Below are 18,261 nucleotides of genomic sequence, written 5' to 3'. Positions count from 1 at the left end.
GCATGGTTTACAGAAAGTGCCCAATATACATTTCCATCCAGTGGGTTGTGTAAAGGGTCATCAGCTCCAAGCGAGATACTACGTTCAACAGCAAAACCAGTAATTTGGTATGCCACTAATGACTTTACTTGCAGATGCATGGTGGTGAGTATTTCGACTGGTTGCAAGAGCACCCAGTGTGGAGTCTCCAAATCACAGGATCGCAAGAGGCAGAGGGTGGTAGACTCAGCCTGTTCCATCACAGACACAATCCTCCTCACCATCGAGGACATCTTCAAGAGCTGATGCCTCAAGGAGGCAGCATCCATCACTAAGGGCCCTCACCATCTGGAATCTGCCCTCTTCTTATATCTACCATGGGGGAGGAGATACAGGAGCCTGAAGGTGTGCTGCACTCATTGTTCTAGAAACAACTTCTTCTCCTCTGCCAACAGATTTCTGCACGGTCCATGAACACTACAACTGTTCCCTCTAAGCTGTGCGGAAGCATGCAGGGCAGTAACTGAGATATTCCTGCATGCATAGTTTTTGTTGCCGCATAGTGGAATTTTCTTTTATATATGATGAAAACATTGCCTTAGTCTAAATATTTATAGTATACATAATAAAGTGCCATATGGTTTTCAAGCCATGTAAAAGTTTCCTGCTCACGGCAATGGCTGATTTGCTCAGCTATAAAAAAGATTCAGAAGTAACATTGAACACTACCTTGTTATTCCTCTTTCTTACTAAATCTTTATTTTTTTTATTGTAACTTATAATACTTTTTATGTCTTGCACTGCTCTGCTGCCACAAAACAACAAATTTCACAACAGATGCTAGTTACAATAAACCTGATTCTCATTCCCAAATCCTTGAGTTGATGGCATCTGACATCTACTGGTAGGGAGTGGAATTGCAACTTTTTGAAGCTTGCTCAACCTCGGCCTTCACTGTATGGTCTCCACGTGGCTCATGTGGAAACGGCTACTTAAACTCTATGGGTAGAGGGAAGTATTACTTACAACAAAGAGAAAAAAACAAAACTTGTACCTTATTCAGGTAGCGCTCATTCATTGCTTTGGCAATCTGCTTCATTTCACAGCGCTGATCTGCCTCTCGTTTCTCCTCATTCAGTTTCTCTGCCAGCGTTTCCAGCTCAGTCAGAGCCATCTGGAGTGGGAGCCTGTCAGGATGTCCCTTCGGAGTGTTCCTCAACATGTCCTGAGGGAATTGATCAATAATCAATGTCACACACTGGACGCTGGTCAGAAATAGCCCTTTCACATTTTGGTAACAGTCACAAGAATCACAAAACAAATTTATTACTGATGTTTTTATTGATCTTATTATTTAATTTATTATCAAGGAGCAGGGACTAGTGTAGGGTCTACTGCTGTTTGTTATATATATTGATGACCCTCCATTCCCCTCCCATCCATGTACTTATCTAAACTTCACTGAAATTGGAAGCCACATCCACGGCTTCTACTGGCAACTCATTCCACACACACCACCCTCTGAGTGAAGAAGTTCCCTCTCAGGTTTCCCTTAAATATTTCATCCTTCACCTATAAGATCATAACACAGAGAAGCAGAATTAAGCCTTTCAACCCATTGTCTGCTCTTCCATTCCATCAGGTTGATTTATAATCCCTCTCAATCCCATTCTCCTTCCTTCTCTTTGTAACCTGATTAATCAAGAACCAATCAATCCCCATATTAAATATACCCAATGACTTGGCCTCGACAGGCAGTTGTGGCAGTGAATTTTACAGACTCACTGTTCCCTGGCTAAAGAAATCCCTCCTCATCTCAATTCTAAAGGGATGTCCCTCTATTCTGAGGTTGTGCCCTCTGGTCCTAGACACCCCCATTACCCCATTAAACATTTCAACATTCAATGAAATTCCCCCTCCTTCTTCTAAACTGAACCAGTGAGTACAAACCCAGAGCCATCAAACACTCCTCATACATTAGCTCTTTCATTCCCAGAATCATTCTTGTGAATCTCCTCTGGACCCTCTCCAATGCCAGCACATATTTTCTACGATAAAGGGCCCAAAACTGCTCACAATACTTTAATTTCCATCTGACCAATGCCATATAAAGCCTCAGCATTACATTCTTGACATATGACCTCTAGTTCTACTTTCACCCAAGCTTAAGGGACCTTAGGGAGAGCTGTAGAACAGAAAGAGCTAGGGGTACAGGTGTATCGTGGTGACACAGGGTTGGCACAGAAGGCTTTTGGCATATTGCCCTTCATCAATCAGGGCAATAAGAACAGGAGTTGGGATGCCATGCAAGACATTGTCGAGGCCACATTTGGAGTACTATATCTGGTTCACCCTGCTAGAGGAGGGATGTCAGTAAACTCTTGAGAGTGCAAAACAGACTTATGACGATGTTGCCAGGACATGACTGCTTGAGTCATAAGATGCAACTGCACAGGGATTCTTTTCGTTGGAGTGCAAGATGCTGAAGGGTTCAATAGATTAACAATGGTGCTGCCAGAACGGAAGCTCTTGAGATATAAGGAGCGACTGGACAGAGACTCTTTTTGTTGGGATGTATGACGCTGAGGGGAGAGATTATAGAGACTTTAAGAGTGTAGATAGGTGAATAGATGGAATCACACAGTAAGGCAGTGGGTATGAGGAGAGAGCCCAATAAAACAGAAAGAAGTCAGAGACAATTGTGTAAATAGTTTATCCTTTAAAACAAAAGTGCACAGTGTTAGTGTTCGCAGGTAGCCAACTTATAGTGTGGGGCCAGAAATTACAGAACATGATTTATACTTATAATGGATCTTCGCTTAAAGAGAGACAAGCTGAAACGTTACAGACAAAAAGAGCAACAAGGGAAGGGAAGAACTTGCTTGACAAAGAGGAAACAAGAATTGAAAAAAAAAATCAGCAACGCAAGAGATTCGACAGATGCTGAAAATCCAGAGTAACATACACAAAATGCCGAGCTCAGCAGGTCAGACCACATCTATGGAGAGGAATACAATCAGCTGTAAATTCAACAGCAATATTTTAATTTTTTGGATGACTTGAGAGTCCTGAGGGGCACAGTAACTTTGAGAGATTTACCTACAGTACTGTGCAAAAGTCCTAGGCACATGTAAAAAAATTCTGTAAAATGAAGATGCTTTCTAAATAATGAAATGAAGTTTCGAAATATCAAAAAAAAATTACTATAAAGAGCAGTAGACAGTGAAAAACTAAATCAAATCAATATTTGATGTGACCATCCTTTGCCTTTAAAACTACATCAATTCTTTCAGGTACACGGTCATGCAGTTTAATAAGAAAATCAGCTGGTAGATTGTTTCAAGCATCTTGGAGAAGTTGCCACAGTTCTTCTGCAGACTTTGGCTGTCTTGCTTGCATCTGTCTCCCCAGGTAATCCCAGACAGCCTTGATGATGTTGAAATCAGGGCTCTGTAGAGGCCATACCATCTGGAACCATGTAAAAATCTAGGGTGCTTAAGACTTTTGCACAATACTGGATGGCCCCAGCAGTGACTGAAGTTATTTCCCTGATGTGAAAGACCACCAGCTGGTTTCTATGTTTAGGTTAACTGGTGGGAACATGCTGAAGGTTTAGAGGTTTACTGTCCTCACATCAAACAGAGTGGATAATCAGAGACTTTTTCCCAGGGCAGAAAAGCTTAATACAAAGAAGCATAATTTTATACAGATTGGTGGAAACTGTAGGGAGGATGTCAGAGGCAGGTTTGATGTTTTTACACAGAGAGTGTGTGGAACACCCTACTAGGGGAGGCGGTAGAAGCAGATACATTAAAGGCATTTAATGAACTATCATCAATAGAAAAATGGAGGGCTATGTGGGAAGGAAGGGTTAGATTGATTTTACATGAGGTTAAAAGATCTGCACAACATCGTGGACCCAATTGCAGTAATGCCCTATGTTGTATGATTAGCTTGCAGGGCTAGAAAAGTAAATGCTTCACAGTTTTCTCTTTTTTAACCAGAGGATGGTGAGCCTGTGGAATTCACTGCCACAGATGGCTGTGGAGGCCAAATCATCGGGTGCATTTAATGCGAAGGTTGACAGGTTCTTGATTAGAAACACAGAAAACTTACAGTACAATACAGGCCCTTCGGCCCACAGAGCTGTGCCAAATGTGTTCTTACCTTAGAAATTATCTAGAGTTACACACAGCCCTCTATTTTTCTGAGCTCAATGTACCTCTCCAGGAGTCTCTTAAAAGACCCTATTGTATCCGCCTCCACCACTGTTGCTGGCAGCCCATTCCACATACTCGCCACTCTCTGTATAAAATCTTACCCAACATCTCCTCTGTACCTACTTTCCCAGCACTTTAAAACTGTGCCCTCTTCAGCTAGCCATTTCAGCCCTGGGAAAAAGCCTCTGACTATCCACACGATCAATGCCTCTATCAGGTCAGCTGGCATCAACGTCCAAGTGTCAAAGGTTACAGGGAATGGGGTTGAGAGGAAAAATAAATCAAACATGATGGAATGGTGAAGCAGTCTCAATGGGCTGAATGTCCTAAATTCTGCTCTTATGTCTTCTGGTCTTTTTCACAAGGCTTAGTTGGAGTTAATAAGGAAAGATGAAATGGCGGAGCAGACTCAATGGACTGGCTGCCCTAATACGGCTCCTACATCTTCTGGTCTTTTTCACAAGACTTAGTTGGAGATCATAAGGAAAGGTGAGCGTGTTCATGGTGCATGATCTGGTTGGATTAGCAGTAAACCCTCCTTTCATGACGCGAAGGCACTGACCTGGAGCAGAAGGATGAACTGTGGAAACCGCTGGATCGGCTTCATCATCAATCCATACAGTGTTATACGATCAGAGCTCGACTCGTGACAGTTCTGTGTGCAAGAGAACAACTTTAATGTGGTAAGCAGACAGCCTTGGCCCAGTTCATCGTATTGCATTCAACCCCACAGAAATAAAATAAATCAGAAAGACATTAGTCAAGAAGGCACAGCAGTGTCTGCACTTTCTGAGAAGAATGAGTTGTGCAAGGCTCCCCAGCTCCATTCTAACTACTTTCTACAGGAGCATCATCGAGAATGTCCTGCCTGCTACATCATTGTGTGCAATGCAAGCTGGAAGGCATTGAGCCACAAGAGGATAGTAAAAACTGCTGAGGCGATCACTAGGCTCTCCTTCCCTTCATTTGTGACATTTACCGGAAGCATTGTAGACAAAGGTCCCAAAGCACTGCTGAGGATCCCAACCACCCATTCCAGAGTCTCTCTGACCCACTGCTGTCAGGAAGCAGGAGCAAGCAGCGCCAGGACTAGGTGACAGTATCTTCCCCAAGCTATGACCCTGCCACTACGGAGGTGTCATCGCTTGGACAGCGAGCTGTTTACGGTTTACCTGTGCTGCGATTTACATGCATTGTGAATTATATTTTATTAACTTACTGTATTACTGGTTGTATTTTGTTTTGTGTGCTGTGTGTGATTATATGTTTTGTGTGTGCACCGTGGTCTGGAGGAATGTGGTTAGAAACATAGAAAATAGGTGCAGGAGTAGGCCATTCGGCCCTTCGAGCCTGCACTGCCTTTCAGTATGATCATGGCTGATCATCCAACTCAGAACCCTGTACCTGCTTTCCCTCCATACCCCGATCCCTTCAGCCACAAGGGCCATATCTAACTTCCTCTTAAATATAGCCAATGAACTGGCCTCAACTGTTTCCTGTGGCAGAGAACTCCACAGATTCACCACTCTCTGTGTGAAGATGTTTTTCCTCATCTCAGTCCTAAAAGGCTTCCCCTTTATCCTTAAACTGTGACCCAGCTTCTTGCATATCTGTACAGTCAGATGACAATAAATCTGAACTTGAGTTTAAAATCCCGCAGATTAGTTGACTCTCACATAGGACAGGGTGAAATGTTCGGATGAAATTCAGAGTAACCAGTGTACGGTGGAGATAATAAACACAATGAGCACAAATACCAGAACAGGATAGTGACTGTGGTGCCAACAGAAATGCTGAAATGACAATAACACAACAACTGAGAGAGCGAGAGTTAAAGTGCCCGAGAACATGACAGTACCTCCGGGAGGGGGATGTGAGAAAGGCGACTCATTCAGGATTCTGACTGTAGCAGGGAAGAGTGTGGCTATCCGGGCTTTCAAGCTCCTGTATCTTCTCCCAGAAGGCAGACGAGAGAGAAGGGATGGCTTTCCTGAACAAACACACCGCGAGGATGGACTGGATGGAAGGAAGTGACAAGCCCATAGCAGACTGGGCAGTGTTTACCAGTCTCTGCAGGTTCCATCAATCCAGAGCAGAGCAGTTCGTGTAGCAGGCTAGGATAAAAACCATCAGTACTTTCAAATAGAAGTTTGAGTGAATTCTTATCGACATGTTGAATGTTCTCAGACACTACATCAGCGGAGTCCATATGCTAATGTGTCTTCCTGATCACCACATCAGTATGAAGGGACCAGGAGAGGTGCTGGTGATGTAGATGCTGAGGACCCTGAAGCCATCACCCTGTTGATGAAGACAGGTTTATCTTCACTCCCCACCTTCCTTCAACATCCAAACTTGCTCATTTCACTTGGATATACTGGCAAATGGTTACTTTGTCAAGTAATGTGTGCACGACGTACTGAACGTGGTATATGCATATCAGAGTCCTGTAAAGGAGGTCTGAGGTTCTGATGAGATCAGATTCAATTCTGAGGCACAGCGGTAAGGTTAGGGTGCCTCACTGCAACTGGCCAATGCACTGATGTTGGGTTTTGAGGATTATCGTGCCATAGACAGAAAAACGCCATTCAACCCAACTTGCCCAAGCTGCCTAGGACACGAAGAGTCATTGTCTCTTGTTCAGCCCGCACCTTCTGTCAGAGACAATGAGAGCCTGCTGCTGGGATCCCAGTACAGGACTACTTTGGAATATCTTTGTACCAAGGTGGTTGACAAATACTTTTGACAAAGGGATGGAGCACTTCCCATGTGCTCACTGTCCGGCCAGTGAAACCGCAGAAAAAAAACAGAGCAAAACTAAACACGAGGAAATCTGCAGATGCTGGAAATTCAAACAACACACACAAAATGCTGGTGGAACACAGCAGGCCAGGCAGCATCTATAGGGAGAAGCATTGTCGACGTTTCGGGCCGAGACCCTTTGTCAGGACTAACTGAAAGGAAAGATAGTAAGAGATTTGAAAGTAGTGGGGGGAGGGGGAAATGCGAAATGATAGGAGAAGACTGGAGGGGGTGGGATGAAGCTAAGAGCTGGAAAGGTGATTGGCGAAAGTGATACCGAGCTGGAGAAGGGAAAGGATCATGGGACGGGAGGCCTCGAGAGAAAGAAAGGGGGTGGGGGAAGCACCAGAGGGAGATGGAGAAGGAGAACAGGCAGGGTGATGGGCAGAGAGAGAGAAAAAAACAAACAATATGTCAGGGATGGGGTAAGAAGGGGAGGAGGGGCATTAACGGAAGTTAGAGAAGTCAATGTTCATGCCATCAGGTTGGAGGCTACCCAGCCAGTATATAAGCTGTTGTTCCTCTAACCTGAGTTTGGATTCATTTTGACAGTAGAGGAGACCATGGATAGACATATCAGAATGGGAATAGGAAGTGGAATTAAAATGTGTGGCCACTGGGAGATCCTGCTTTCTCTGGCAGACAGAGCGTAGGTGTTCAGCGAAATGGTCTCCCAGTTTGTGTTGAGTCTCACCAATATATAAAAGGCCACACCCGGAGCACCGGACGCAGTATACCCCACCAGCCAACTCACAGGTGAAGTGTCGCCTCACCTGGAAGGACTGTCTGGGGCCCTGAATGGTGGTGAGGGAGGAAGTGTAAGGGCAGGTGTAGCACTTGTTCCGCTTACAAGGATGTGCCAGGAGGGAGATCGGTGGGAAGGGATGGGGGGGACGAGTGGACAAGGGAGTCGCGTAGGCAGCGATCCCTGCGGAAAGCAGAAAGGGGGGGGAGGGAAAGATGTGCTTGGTAGTGGGATCCCATTGGACGTGGCTGAAGTTACATAGAAACATAGAAAATAGGTGCAGGAGTAGGCCGTTCAGCCCTTCAAGCCTGCACCGCCATTCAGTATGATCATGGCTGATCATCCAACTCAGAACCCTGTACCTGCCTTCTCTCCATATCCACTGATCCCTTTAGCCACAAGGGCCATATCTAACTTCCTCTTAAATATAGCCAATGAACCGGCCTCAACTGTTTCCTGTGGCAGAGAATTCCAAGAGATTCACCACTCTCTGTGTGAAGAAGTTTTTCCTCATCTCGGTCCTAAAAGGCTTCCTCTTTATCCTTAAACTGTGACCCCCTCATTTTGGACTTCCCCAACATCGGAAACAATCTTCCTGCATCTAGCCTGTCCAACCCCTTTAGAATTTTATACGTTTCAATAAGATCCCCCCTCAATCTTCTAAATTCCAGTGAGTATAAGCCCAGTCGATCCAGTCTTTCTTCATATAAAAGTCCTGCCATCCCAGGAATCAATCTGGTGAACCTTCTCTGTACTCCCTCTATGGCAAGAATGTCTTTCCTCAGATTAAAGGACCAAAACTGCACACAATACTCTAGGTGCGATCTCACCAAGGCCTTGTACAACTGCAGTAGAACCTCCCTGCTCCTGTACTCAAATCCTTTTGCTATGAATGCCAACATATCATTTGCCTTTTTCACCGCCCGCTGTACCTGCATGCCCACCTTCAATGACTGGTGTACAATGACACCCAGGTCTCGTTGCATCTCCCCTTTTCCTAATCGGCCACTGCTTAGATAATAATCTGTTTTCCTGTTCTTGCAACCAAAGTGGATAACCTCACGTTTATCGACATTAAATTGCATCTGCCATGAATTTGCCCACTCACCTAACCTATCCAAGTCACCCTGCATCCTTTCAGCATCCTCCTCACAGCTAACACCGCTGAGTTAAAATCATTGAAAAAATTCAAAGCATGAGAAGTGTCACGAACATAGGTGGGAAGAGATTGAACAAGGGGGGATAAGACAGTGACAAGGTATGCAGAAATGATTTCAGTGGGGCAGGAGCAAGCTGAGACAATAGGTCCACCTGGACAGGCAGTTTTGTGGATCTTGGGTATGAGGTAGAAACGGGAAGTGTGGGGTGTGGGAACTGAGGTTGGTGGCAGTGGATGGGAGATCCCCAGAGTTGATAAGGTTGGTAAAGCTGATAAAGTTATGGAGAATTATACGTTGGACCTGGAAGCTGGTGGGGTGGTAGGTGAAGACAAGGGGAACCCTATCCCGAGTGGGGTGGCGGGCAGATGGGGTGAGGGCAGATGTGCGGGAAATGGGAGAGATGCATTTGAGAGCAGAGTTGATGGTGGAAGAAGGGAAGCCCCTTTGTTTAAAAAAGAAAGACATCTCCTTTCTCCTGGAATGAAAAACCTCATCCTGAGAGCAGATGCGGCGGAGACGAAGGAATTGTGAGAAGGGGATAGCATTTTGCAAGAGACAGGGTGGGAAGAAGAATAGTCCAGGTAGCTGTGAGAGTCTGCAGGTTTATAGTAGATATCAGTAGATAAGCTGTCTCCAGATATGGAGACAGATAGATCAAGAAAGGGGAGGGAGGTGTCAGAAATGGACCAGGTAAATTTGAGGGCAGGGTGAAAATTGGAGGCAAAGTTAATGAAGTCAACGAGCTCAGCATGAATGCAGGAGGCAGCGCCAATGCAGTCGTTGATGTAGCGAAGGAAAAGAGGGGGACAGATACCTGTATAGACTTGGAACATGGACTGTTCCACAAAGCCCACAAAAAGGCAGGCATAACTGGGACCCATACGTGTGCCCATGGCTACACCCTTGGTTTGGAGGAAGTGGGAGGGGCCAAAGGAGAAATTATTGAGAGTAAGAACTAATTCCGCTAGACGGAGGAGAGCAGTGGTAGAGGGGAATTGGTTAGGCCTGGAATCCAAAAAGATATGAAGAGCTTTGAGACCGTCCGGGTGGGAGATGGAGGTAAATAGGGCCTGGACGTCCATGGTGAAAATAAGGCAGGGGGGGCCAGGGGATTTAAAATCATTGAAAAAATTCAAAGCATGAGAAGTGTCACGAACATAGGTGGGAAGAGATTGAACGGGGGGGGGGGATAAGACAGTGTCAAGGTATGCAGAAATGAGTTCAGTGGGGGGGCAGGAGCAAGCTGAGACAACAAGTCTATCTGGACAGGCAGGTTTGTGGATCTTGGGTAGGAGGTAGAAACGGGAAGTGCGGGGTGTAGGAACTATGAGGTTGGTGGCAGTGGATGGGAGATCCCCAGAGCTGATAAGGTTGGTGATGGTAGAGGAGACAATGGCCTGGTGCTCCTTAATGGGGTCATGATCAAGGGGTAAATAAGAGGAGGTATCAGAGAGTTGTCGCTGCACCTCGGCCAGGTAGAGATCAGTACGCCAGACAACAACAGCTCCCCCCTTATCAGCAGGTTTTATAGTGGGGTTAGGATTGGTGCGGAGGGAGCGGAGAGCAGAGCGTTCGGAAGGAGAGAGGTTGGAATTGGAACAGGGTGTGGTGAAGTCGAAATGGTTGATGTCCCGTCGGTAATTAGCAATAAAGAGATCCAGAGCAGGCAGAAGACCAGAGTGGGGTGTCCATGAAGAGGAGGAGGGTTGAAGACGGGAGAAGGGGTTGTCGGTGGGGGTAGGAGAGTCCTTGTCAAAGTAGTAAGCTTGGAGACGGAGCCGGCGGAAGAAGAGTTCAGCGTCATGGCGTATGCGGAACTCACTGAGGTGTGGGCGAAGGGGGACAAAGCTGAGGCCCTTACTGAGGGCAGAGCACTCTGCCTCAGAGAGCTGAAGATTGGAAGGAATGGTAAAGACCCGGCACGGATGAGAGGGGATCAGAGGGGGGAGGGAGGCTGGTAGTGTCAGTGGAGAGGGAAGGGTTGGGGTGAGAGGAAGATGGAGCCTCTGAGGGCCCAGGAGCTGATGATGGGATCTGAGGGAGAGGAGATTGCAGAGTGGTGGTGGGGGAAGGGGAGACAGGAGTCACAATCGCAGCAAGTGAAGACCCGGCCTGGAGTTCAAGGCTGGAGTCGCAGTCGGTGGTTGTGCAATCGCTCTGAAGCTGTCCATGGTCGTTGGAACATGCGGTGACGGTGCTGGAGTCCGTGTTTTCAACATGCCCTGGGTTGCTGGGGCAGCCGAGATCGACGGCCGTGGCCAATCCATGGCCGCTGGAACCTGCGTTGATGGAGCTGGGGCAGTAATCTCTTACTATCTTTCCTTTCAGTTAGTCCTGGCGAAAGGTCTCGGCCCAAAACATCGACAGTGCTTCTCCATATAGATGCTGGCTGGCCTGCTGTGTTCCACCAGCATTTTGTGAGAGCAAAACTAAGCAGTTAAGGATGGGGTTAGAGTGGCGGGGGGAGGGGACACATCCATTCAGCATCACAACTAACAAAACAACAGAAAGTGGAGAGAAGCAAAGAAAATTGTTCAAAAATTGCTGAAAGAAAATTGCAATGCCTCAACAAGGTGGCATCTATCGTTAAGGACCCCCATGACGCAAGACATGCCCTTTTTTCATTATCACCATCAAGGAGGAGATACAGTAGCCTGAAGCCACACACTCAACATATCAGGAGCAGCTTCTTCTCTTCTGCCATCAGATTTCTGAATGGACAATAAACCATTCACCATCTTACTTTTGTTTTTCTTATTTTTGTGCTCTTTTTTTCATGACTTATTTATTTTATTTATATATATTTCTGATTGTAATTTATAGCTGTTTATTATTATGCATTACAATGTACTGCTGCCACAAAACACAAATCTCACAACATATGCCTCTGATTTTAAACATCATTCTGATTCTGAAAATGTTATACACCATGGTTTGCCACAGGATGAATAGTTGTGCCGAATACAGACTTAAGATGGCTGAGTATCACGGTAAACCACACAAGGGCGGTCCTTTATCCAATTGGAAGAGAAAGGCACAAAGATTGCCTCCCTCTTCCATTCCCTTTCCTACTGTGAACTGTAGCTGATGATTTACCCTCAGACCAACTCCAGGTGAGGGGTGAGGAGACAGACAGGGTGAATGGACTGTGAACCTCACAGACAATCTGATCCAGAGCACAACAGTCTTGGCCTCCGCTCCGAACTCAAAGGGATGAAGGACATCCAGCATCTAAGCCTCTGCTCTGTGCTCGCAGGCCAGTGACGGAGATGGTAGGCAGTCCTAGGTTGGTGGGTCCTGAAATCAGCTGTCCATGTGAACAGGAGGTACGAGGGAGGGTGAGCTGACGATCCCGGAGTTCAGGCCTGGTGTTTGGGGCCTCACTGGCTAGTCCAGGGGTTGATACCAAAGATTGAAGCTTGGAGACTGAAGGCCAGAGGCCTGTGGTCTGTCCTATCCTGTACTGAGGTTTAAGGACCGTCCATGTGTGTGAGTGGAATTGTGGACAAACTATGCTGGTACTGGGATGCATGGTGATACTTGCCAGCTGTCCCCAGCATATCCTTGGGTGAGTTGTTTGTTAACACATTACAGTGTATGTTTCGATGTACACGTGATGAATAAATGAAGCAGAATCAAAAACACAAGAGATTCTACAGATGCTGGAAATACAAAGGAACATACACAAAATGCTGGTGGAACTTAGCAGGTCAGGCAGCATCTATGAAAAAGAAAAAAACAGTTTGATATTTTGGGCCAAGTCCCTTCATTTGAATTAAACCTCTCCTTATACGTATCATCCAGAGAAGACAAACTCATCACAGCTGGGGGACACACAGTAACACGGTCATTTCCTTCGGTCGCATAACGATGCCAGAATTGCACAGTGTAAATTGTTCTAAATACCAAAATATTTTACCTCTCCTAGAGACTTTACTTACTTTCAAGAATTCCAGAAAGGCAGGTTTGGTGGCACAGACCTTCTTGAGAATTGCCATTGCAGTGCTAAAGTTATTCACATACTCACTGTATGCATCGAGTACCATCGACTTGGAAAACTGTAACAGAAATAAAATAACTTCTTCAGAAATCTTTTGTGTTAATTGAAGATTTTCACTTACGGCTGCTTGGCAATTGAACGCAGAGTGTGATTAGTCCACAGTAAAAGGATTAATCTATCTCCCCACACACTTTTGGACGTATTCACCCAAATATGAATTACTGTAAGTTTCCCAAAATGGACTTGAAGCTGAAGGATTTAAGTTTCAAGCATAAACTATATTTTCATTTTTAAATTACTTCAAGTGGAATGAAGTTTGGATGAAATGTTGCAGAAATCTGGATAAGCAGTGCTGTGAACCGGCCCACATTTTGCTGATGAGGCAGAGCTTCAGTTGCTTTTCACGGGTGGTTGAATGACAAGATCAAAGTGCCACAAATCTCAATGATATTACAAATGAACTTCAGTACCAATAACACCACCTGTAGGATCTGAGCAGTTCCACCTATTTCTCTGAATAAAGGGTTTGGACACATCAATTAGACAAGTAGGAGTTTAAGAACAAAACCATATTCATTCCTGAACATCACTGATCAGAACCTCTGGATTCTCAGGGTCATTTTGAGTGGCCATACCCTCTTCTTGATGCTGGCATCAGGCAGAGGTACAGAAGCCTGTAGACCCACACCTCAAGATTCTTCTTCCCTATTGCCATCAGGTTCTTGAACCAGCCTGAAAAACCTTAACACTACCTTGGACTATATTTCCATTAACTTGTACTAATATTGTGCTAAGTTTTATTTCATCATGTAATTTATGTATAACTGATGTTAATTTTTGTATTTTGTGAAGCTAATTTTTGTGACATTTATACCCATGGCAAAAAAACTTAAACCTGAACTTCAGGTTCATTGCCATAGGTGAAATTCTGTCAGTGAAAGAATAATTGATCAAACACTGAAGTTTAATGGTCATTGCTAAAAGTAATTTTGAAACGCACAGATTCATTTTATTTAAAAATTGTGAGGAACTTTTTCTCTGTTGGATTAGCAGATCTCCCAAAAAAATCTTCACCGAGATATTTATTTCCAAACATATGTTATAATGTCCAACCATTCCCTCTGGTACCTGCTTATCCCCAACAGCAGGGTTTCCACCTTCCCCACTCCCCTCCCAGTTCATCCATTTTTGTCTGTCTCCACCTATTGTGTCTCCCTACTTCACCCCTCCCCTTTCCCTACCTGGCTCGATCTTCCAACTCAAACACCCCATCCCCCTTAAATCCCCTCCCCAATATAGTCTAACAAATACCTCTGGCCCCTGTCTCACACCTCTTCTTCTCCCCTCTGAGCCCATCTCCCTTCTCCACTCTAAGTTCTCATGCAACATTTTGACCAGAAACATCGACAATTCCTTTCTTCACACTCCCCCCACAGATGCTGTTCGACTTGCTGGGTTCCTTCCGTAGTCCATTAGTTGTGTTCCTCATCACTGTTTCGATCCATTTCTATGTAACAAGGTGCGGCAGTATCTCCTTTCAATTTGTAACCCTACCATTTTGTCACAACGTACGGTTTTTGAACTGTAACCTTGTCAATGCTGAGATGGCTCCCTATCACAGTCATTTCCTGTTTTCTCCACCCTTGTCCTCCCTGTAATGTAAAAAGCCCTGCTTTACCAGCCATGCTGAGGAGTCCTGGATCTGAACCTACAGTTATTTCTCTCCCCACTGACCTGTTGAGTACTGCTACCATACACTGCTTTTGAGCTGAACACATTTCCTGAACAAATCCCCCCTGCATCATTGCCTTTCTTTTAATAACTACCTTGGATTTTCTTTTGTGAACTTACTGAGGCAACAAAGACATCTCCAATCATCTCAACCGCGTCCCACTCGGTCACCCGACTGGCTAGGGCGATCTGGAACAGGGAATGGCACTGAAGAATCTCTTTGATTCGGTAAAATACCATTTTGAGTTTCCGTTCGCTGATTAGTTTTGGATCCATTTCTGAAAGAGGTTTCATATATTGCTGTGGAGAGAGAAAGGCTAAACATCAAACCATGAGCATGTCCTGAAAACTACTCCAAACTAAGCTACTTAGTTCCAGAACTCAGTACAGCCCTCTGTACTGAATACCCGCACTTAACAATCAAATTAGATTCATAGGACACTACAGCACAGAAACAGGCTCTTTGGCCCATCTAGTCCATGCCAAACTATTATTCTACCTATATTCACCACTTCTGCTGGCAGCTTGTTCCACACTCTAACCAGCCTCTGAATGAAGAAGTTCCCCTTAAACATTTTACCTTTCACCCAAACCTCTAGTTTCACCCAAACTCAGTGGGGAAAAGACTGCTTGCATTTACCCCTCATAATTTTGTATACCTCTTTCAAATCTCCCCTCATTATCCTAGGCTGTAGGGAATAAGTTCCTAACTATTCAAACTTTCCCTATAACTCAGGTCCTCAAGTCCTGGTGACATCATTGTAAATTTTCTCTTTACTTTATTAACATTTTTCCTGTAGGTAGGTGAGCAAAACTGCATACAGTGCTTCAGATTAGACATCGTCAATGTCCTGTACAGCTTCAACATAACATTGCTAAAGCCTCGATATCCCTCAGCAGCCAGAATGGCTGTGAGGGGAAGCGTAGAGAATGTTCCATGTTCTGCAGAGTGTGTGGACTCAGACGGTTCTATCACAGCTACAGCTTACCCCACCATCCAGAACATCTAAAAGACAGTATGTCTCAGAAAGGCGACATCCATCACCAGGGACCCCCAACGCCCAGCTCATGCCCGCTTCTTGATGCTGCCATCAGGCAGAAGGTAGGAGATCCTGAAAACCCACATCTCAAGGTTCAGCAACACCTTCTTCCCCACCATCATCAGGTTCTTGAAAAACACTAACGCTAACATGGACTACATATTTCTTCTCTCTCAGTTTTCCACTGTGTTGTAACGTTTATTTGACACATCTATGTTACATATAATTTAGGTCTGCCTCGTCTGCAATATACTGTGCTGCTGTGGCAAAGAGCTAATGTCCATGGCATTTATATCCTGGGAATGTGTGGCTATAAACTTGAAGTAACTCCCATTTTTATAAATAATGGTGTTTGTCACTTCCAGGTATTTTAAGTACGTAATAAAGTTCCGATGGTGACCCTCACTAATTCTCTAACACTACTGATGACAAACAAGAGGAAATCCACAGATGCTGGAAATCCTAGCAAGCACACACAAAATGCAGGAGGAGCTCAGCAGGCCAGGCAGCAAAGAGTACAGTTGACATTTTGGGCTGAAACCCTTCGGCAGGACTGGACAAAAAAAGCTAGGGATTAGTTTTAAAAGGTGGGGGGAGGAGAGAGGGAAACACTAGGTGACAGGTGAAACCTGGAGGGGGAAGGATGAAGTAAAGAGCTGGGAAGTTGATTGGTGAAAGAGAGAGAGGGCCGTGGAAGAAAGAAAAGAGGGGAGGAGCACCAGAGGGAGGCGATGGGCAGGCAAGAAGATGAGGTGAGAGAGGAAAAAGGAGACAGGAAATGGTGAAGAAGGGGGGATGGTGGGCATTACCAGAAGTTTGAGAAATCAATGTTTATGCCATCAGTTTGGAAGCTACCCAAATGGAATACAAGGTGTTGTTCCTCCAGGCTAAATGTGGTCTTATCACGACAGTGGAGGAGGTCATGGACGGACATATCAGAATGGGAACGGGAAGTGGAATTAACATGGGTGGCCACTGAGAGATCTCACTTTTTCTGGCAGATGGAGCGTAGGTGTTCAGTGACATGGTCTCCCAATCTACACTGGGTCTCAGCAATATACAGGAGGCCACACCAGGAGCACCGAACACAGCCTATGATCCCAACAGACTCACAGGTGAAGTGTTGCCTCACTGGAAGGACTGTTCAGGGTCCTGAATGGTAGTGAGGGAAGGGGTGTAGGGGCAGGTGTAGCATTTGTTCTGCTTGCAGGGATAAGTGTAGGGAGGGACATCAGTGGGGATGGACAAACGGACAAGGGAATTGCGTAGGGAGTGATCCCTGTGAAAAGCAGAAAGTGGGGGTGGTGGAAGATGTGCTTGGTAGTGGGATCCCATTGGAGGGGCAGATGTTTTGGAGAATTAATGTGTTGGACACGGAGGGTGGTGGGGCGGTAGGTGACAACAAGAGGAACCCTATCCCTGGTAGGGCGGTGGGAAGATGGGGCAAGGGCAAATGTGCATGAAATGGAAGAGATGCAGTTGAGGGCAGCATTGATGGTGGAGGAAGGGAGGCCACTTTCTTTGAAAATGGAGGACATCTGCGTTTTAGAATGAAAAGCCTCAGCCTGAGAACAGATGCAGTGGAGACGAAGTAATTGAGGGAAGGTGTTTTTAGAAATCACAGAGTGGGGCGAGGTATAGTCTACGTACAAGCAAGCTGGATGAACTCAGCAGGTCGGGCAGCGTCCATTGAAATGAGCAGTCAACGTTTCAGGCCGAGATCCTTCATCAGGACTTAAGATGGAGGGGGCAGGGGCCTAACGAAGGTTGGGGGAGGGGGAAGGTGCCAGGTGAAAAACCAATCAGAGGAAAGATCAAGGGTTGGGAGAGGGGAAGCAGGGAGGGGATAGGCAGGAGAGGTGAAGGAGGAATGTAAGGGGAAAGCACCATGGGTAGTAGAAGAAGGCAGAATCATGAGAGAGATAGGCAGCTGGAGGAGGAAGCAGAGTGAAACTGGGATGGGGGAAGGGAGAGGGAGGGAATTACCGGAAGTTGGAGAAATTGATGTTCCTACCAAGGGGCTGGAGGCTACCCAGAATTTAAATGAGGTGTTGCTCCTCCAACCTGAATTTGACTGCTCACTTCAACCTGCCCAACCTGCTGAGTTCATCCAGCTTGTTTCTACGTCTTGATTTGACCACAGTATCTGCTTCACATTCCCATTCTGATATGTCTATACATGGCCTTCTCTACTGCCATGATGAGGCTAAACTCAGGTTGGAGGAGCAACACCTCATATACCATCTGGACAGTCTCCAGCCCCTTGGTATGAACATCAAATTCTCCAACTTCCGGTAATTCCCTCTCTCTCCCTTCCCCATCCCAATTTCACTCTGTCTCCTCTTCTAGCTGCCTATCACCTCTCTCATGATTCTGCCTTCTTCTACTACTCATAGTGCTTTCCCCTTAGATTCCTTCTTCACCTTTCCTGCCTATCCCCTCCCCCACCCCTTGATCTTTCCTCTGATTGTTTTTTCACCTGGCACCTTCCACCCTCCCCCCCACCTTCTTTATAGGGCCCCTGCCCCCTCCATCTTCAGTCCTGACGAAGGGTCTTGGCTGGAAGTGTTGACTGCTTATTTCA

At 45.7% G+C, this 18,261-nt stretch overlaps 1 protein-coding gene across 9 annotated transcripts in view; it reads right to left on the bottom strand.

Moving 5' to 3' along the window:
- Nucleotides 1–18,261, bottom strand: part of arhgef10 (Rho guanine nucleotide exchange factor (GEF) 10) — a 216,685-nt gene that overhangs the window by 80,509 nt on the left and 117,915 nt on the right. For all 9 annotated transcript variants that reach the window (XM_059982019.1, XM_059982025.1, XM_059982023.1 and 6 more), the window contains exons 13-16: nt 14,758–14,937; nt 12,848–12,964; nt 4,762–4,854; nt 1,034–1,204 (exon numbers count right to left, since the gene is read on the bottom strand). In XM_059982019.1, coding sequence (XP_059838002.1) covers nt 1,034–1,204; nt 4,762–4,854; nt 12,848–12,964; nt 14,758–14,937 — 561 coding nt within the window. The remainder of the gene's footprint in view (nt 1–1,033; nt 1,205–4,761; nt 4,855–12,847; nt 12,965–14,757; nt 14,938–18,261) is intronic.

This window comes from Hypanus sabinus, chromosome 10 (assembly GCF_030144855.1).
Source record: "Hypanus sabinus isolate sHypSab1 chromosome 10, sHypSab1.hap1, whole genome shotgun sequence".
Lineage (NCBI taxonomy): Eukaryota > Metazoa > Chordata > Chondrichthyes > Myliobatiformes > Dasyatidae > Hypanus > Hypanus sabinus.
This window is presented reverse-complemented; position numbering and strand designations above follow the sequence as displayed.